General features: G+C 45.1%; 2 protein-coding genes across 3 annotated transcripts; both read left to right on the forward strand.

Annotated features, from left to right (window-relative positions):
• The first annotated feature begins 929 nt into the window (after window positions 1-929).
• On the forward strand, window positions 930-4,292 carry LOC120040520 (complement C1q-like protein 2). 2 transcript variants are annotated; one of them, XM_038985638.1, is made up of 2 exons: window positions 930-1,672; window positions 3,917-4,292. In XM_038985638.1, exon 1 carries the CDS (start codon window positions 990-992, stop codon window positions 1,656-1,658), a length of 669 nt encoding a protein of 222 aa, XP_038841566.1. In that variant the 5' UTR covers window positions 930-989; the 3' UTR covers window positions 1,659-1,672; window positions 3,917-4,292. The 2 variants fall into 2 exon arrangements, with proteins under 2 accessions (XP_038841566.1, XP_038841564.1); XM_038985636.1 differs by having other exon boundaries at window positions 931-1,668; window positions 3,913-4,292.
• LOC120040519 (complement C1q-like protein 2) lies at window positions 3,148-4,284 on the forward strand. The gene has a single exon (XM_038985635.1). The coding sequence runs from the start codon at window positions 3,234-3,236 to the stop codon at window positions 3,900-3,902; it is 669 nt and encodes a 222-aa protein (XP_038841563.1). The 5' UTR covers window positions 3,148-3,233; the 3' UTR covers window positions 3,903-4,284.
• Window positions 4,293-4,568: the final 276 nt, after the last annotated feature.

The raw sequence follows: 4,568 nt of genomic DNA on the forward strand, positions 1-4,568 counted from the left end.
TCGGTGCGGTCTCGCTTTACCGCACGCTGTATGTCGTAGTAACGTTAATTTTAAAAATCTAACACAGCGGTTGCATTAAGAACTAATGTATCTTTCATTTGCTGTCCAACCTGTATTTTTTAGTCAAGTTTATGATTAGTTATTGATTAGATTAGGTGCCTCTCCCAAGATGTCTCCCGACATTTTGTTTGCATTTTGGCCACTATTCTCATTGTATAACCACGATTTGTGCCTCTAAATATGCACATTTTCGAACAAACAATATATGTATTGTATAATATGATGTTATAGGACTGTCATCTGATGAAGTTTTGAGAAGGTTAGTGAAAAAATTAATATCTTTTGCTGGTTTATTCGCAATCGCTAACGTGCATGAATCAATGCTGCGGTGTGGTTGGCTATTGTAGTAAGCTAATATAATGCTATATTGTGTTTTCGCTGTAAAACACTTAAAGAATCTGAAATATTGGCTGGATTCACAAGATGTTCGTCTTTCATTTGCTGTACGCTGTGTATTTTTCGTAAATGTTTTATGATGAGTATTTAGGTAATTCACGTTGGTCTCTGTAGTTATTCTAGCCGCTTTGGTGAGATTTTGTGATGGTGGCTGCAATGTCAAACTATGATTTATACCTGAAATATGCACATTTTTCGAACAAAACATATGCTATACAATAAATATGTTATCAGACTGTCATCTGATGAAGTTGTTTGCTTTTTTACTGATGGGGGTGCTCCCGGATCCGGGATGGTGACTCGTGAGAAGTTTAAATATTTATTTTTCTCTTACTTCGGCGATTGGCTACTCCATGTGCTGGAGACAAACACTGTCCAAAAAAAGTATCAAATTTCGCAACACTAGCCATAAAGAATTGCGAAATAAATGGAATGTACACAAGGAGTGTCTGAAACAGGATCTACATCCTAGCTGTATAAAAATAGGAAGATGAAACTCCAGAATCAACACAGGTTCCTGAATACAGGGAGAAATGAATACTACTGCATTTCTGTTGGTTTCCCTGTGCTGCTGCTGCTGGCTGTCTGCGGCTCAAGAAGAGACCAAAAAGACTGAAAATGAAGATAAAGAATGCCAGACATCACAAGGCTCCTGCTACCCTGACTTGTGCAAGCTGCTGAAAGACTTCGGTGTCATGCAGGAGAAACTGCGAACCACGGTGGAAAAAGTGGGAGTCATGGAAACCCAGCTGAAAGTTAGCGAGAATCAACTTGAGGAACTGAAAAATAACGAGAGAAGGAAGGTGATCTTTTCGGCTGCCCTGGGCGGGAATGGGCACACTGGGCCAATCGACCATGACACTACCCTGATCTACAAAGAGGTCATCACTAACATCGGCGGTGCCTACAATCCAAGTACAGGGGTATTTGCTGCCCCTATTGCAGGGGTCTACTACTTCAGTTTCTTCTACCATGCCGGAGGAAGTCAAGCTAAATACATCTCCTTGTTCAAGAATGGACAGCGCATGATCAGTTCCTCTGATCACCAGTGTAGCAGTGATGGAGCTGACAACGGGGCTAATGCAGTCACTCTACAGCTGGAGGTGGGGGACCAGGTCTTCATACGCCTAATGGCTAACACTCACGTGTGGGACTCTGTAAACCACACGACCTTCAATGGGTTCCTGCTCAAACAAGTGTGACGATAAATACATTGGTAGCGTTGTCCTCTGCTTTCTAGGTGTCGTTAGTTGTCTCTGATTGAGAATCATACTTAGGTAGCCTGGGGAGGCCTGTCTAGCTGGGGAGGTCTGTCTGGCTGGGGAGGCCTGTCTGGCTGGGAAAGCCTGTCTGGCTGGGAAAGCCTGTCTAGCTTGGGAGGCCTGTCTGGTTGGGGATGCCTGTCTAGCTGGGGAGGCCTGTCTGGCTGGGGAAGCTTGTCTGGCTGGGGAGGCTTGTCTAGCTGGGGAGGCTTGTCTGGCTGGGGAGGCCTGTCTAGCTGGGGAGGCCTGTCTGGCTGGGGAAGCTTGTCTGGCTGGGGAGCCCTGTCTGGCTGGGGAGGCTTGTCTAGCTGGGGAGGCCTGTCTAGCTGGGGAGGCTTGTCTAGCTGGGGAGGCTTGTCTAGCTGGGGAGGTCTGTCTGGCTGGGGAGGCTTGTCTGGCTGGGGAGGCTTGTCTAGCTGGGGAGGCTTGTCTGGCTGGGGAGGCCTGTCTAGCTGGGGAGGTCTGTCTGGCTGGGGAGGCTTGTCTGGCTGGGGAGGCTTGTCTAGCTGGGGAGGCTTGTCTGGCTGGGGAGGCCTGTCTAGCTGGGGAGGCTTGTCTAGCTGGGGAGGTCTGTCTGGCTGGGGAGGCTTGTCTAGCTGGGGAGGCTTGTCTGGCTGGGGAGGCCTGTCTAGCTGGGGAGGCCTGTCTGGCTTGGGAGTCCTGCCAGGGGAGACATGTCTGTCTAGCTGGGGAGGCCTGTCTGGCTGGGGAGGCCTGTCTAGCTGGGGAGGCCTGTCTGGCTGGGGAGGCCTGTCTGGCGCCCCAGGTTTTTGCGTTTGGCCTGGTATAATTCTCAATCAGAGGCAGGTGTCGTTAGTTGTCTCTGATTGAGAATCATACTTAGGTAGCCTTTTTCACCTGGGTTTTGTGGGTGGTTATTTTCAGTCTTTGTGTGTCTGCACCAGACAGAACTGTTTCGGATGTTTCTTTGTTGTTTTGTTATTCAGTGTTCAGGTTTGGATTATTATTAAATATCATGAACACTAACCACGCTGCACCTTGGTCCTCACCTTCTTCCACCGACGACACCCGTTACAGTATCGTTCAGCGCTATAAGCCCTGACCTGACTCCCTCCTAGGAAAATATGTGTGAAATAGATCTCATTTTGTCATTTGAAAAAAGTGCCCATCACACAATTAGTTAGGAACTTTACATACAAATTCTTTTCAAGTTTCTTTTTAAGGCTATTTACTGAATTATTCTGTTTTAATAAAATACATAATTTGAAGAACAAACGTAATTGTGGAAATTCATATTTTGCAGCAAAATACTTTAATCTCAAGAGAAGACAGGTTAAATATTTATTTTTCTCTTACTTCGGCGATTGGCTACTCCATGTGCTGGAGACAAACACTGTCCCAAAAAATTCTCAAATTTCGCAACACTAGCCATAAAGAATTGCGAAATAAATGGAATGTACAAAGGAGTGTCTGAAACAGGATCTACATCCTAGCTGTATAAAAATAGGAAGATGAAACTCCAGAATCAACACAGGTTCCTGAATACAGGGAGAAATGAATACTACTGCATTTCTGTTGGTTTCCCTGTGCTGCTGCTGCTGGCTGTCTGCGGCTCAAGAAGAGACCAAAAAGACTGAAAATGAAGATAAAGAATGCCAGACATCACAAGGCTCCTGCTACCCTGACTTGTGCAAGCTGCTGAAAGACTTCGGTGTCATGCAGGAGAAACTGCGAACCACGGTGGAAAAAGTGGGAGTCATGGAAACCCAGCTGAAAGTTAGCGAGAATCAACTTGAGGAACTGAAAAATAACGAGAGAAGGAAGGTGATCTTTTCGGCTGCCCTGGGCGGGAATGGGCACACCGGGCCAATCGACCATGACACTACCCTGATCTACAAAGAGGTCATCACTAACATCGGCGGTGCCTACAATCCAAGTACAGGGGTATTTGCTGCCCCTATTGCAGGGGTCTACTACTTTAGTTTCTTCTACCATGCCGGAGGAAGTCAAGCTAAATACATCTCCTTGTTCAAGAATGGACAGCGCATGATCAGTTCCTCTGATCACCAGTGTAGCAGTGACGGAGCTGACAACGGGGCTAATGCAGTCACTCTACAGCTGGAGGTGGGGGACCAGGTCTTCATACGCCTAATGGCTAACACTCACGTGTGGGACTCTGTAAACCACACGACCTTCAATGGGTTCCTGCTCAAACAAGTGTGACGATAAATACATTGGTAGCGTTTGTCCTCTGCTTTCTACTGTTGATGATATTATTATTGTGAACAGCTAATCTTTCTCACGTACTGTAACTCCTGTATCCTAATTCCTGATGTAATCTATATATCCATCATAATGTATTCAATATAACCATCGTATTCATCATTGTGTAGTCTATATATCCTTTTTGATGTATTCAGGCTGACAGTGTTGGCAAAATACATCGGTAGGCTAGCGCCGTCCTTTACTTCGTAGCTTGTGTGACAGCATCTCCTATCTTCTTTTGTTTCTGATGTGATGACTGTGTGTTGTTACACTCGTGTTCAACACCGAGACAAAACACCATTGTTGAAAAGCAAATAAAGTCTTTAAAAAAAAAAGAGAAGGAAAGAATTTATTGCCCGATTCCAGTTTTTTCACAATTAATTAATTAACACACGTTGGATGAAACTACATTTCAGGTTCTCTAAACTATAAACACAAATCCCCAAACCAGTTAGGCAATTTACCCAAAACCCCACAGATGTCTCGCAAAAATGAAACACAGCTATTAAAATCATGTACTCTCTGCTCAAAATGAAACTCTGCAAACAAATGAGACACGTCAAATGAATCTAACTTAGTGACACACGAGATCACGCTAATGTGACATATTCAAAACACTATATT

The sequence above is a fragment of the Salvelinus namaycush genome, unplaced genomic scaffold (genome assembly GCF_016432855.1).
Source record: "Salvelinus namaycush isolate Seneca unplaced genomic scaffold, SaNama_1.0 Scaffold3596, whole genome shotgun sequence".
NCBI lineage: Eukaryota > Metazoa > Chordata > Actinopteri > Salmoniformes > Salmonidae > Salvelinus > Salvelinus namaycush.

What these genes read in the sequence shown, in the direction of transcription:
- LOC120040520 (XM_038985638.1), top strand. Translation starts at nt 990, where the DNA reads ATGAATACTACTGCATTTCTGTTGGTTTCCCTGTGCTGCTGCTGCTGG.
- LOC120040519 (XM_038985635.1), top strand. Translation starts at nt 3,234, where the DNA reads ATGAATACTACTGCATTTCTGTTGGTTTCCCTGTGCTGCTGCTGCTGG.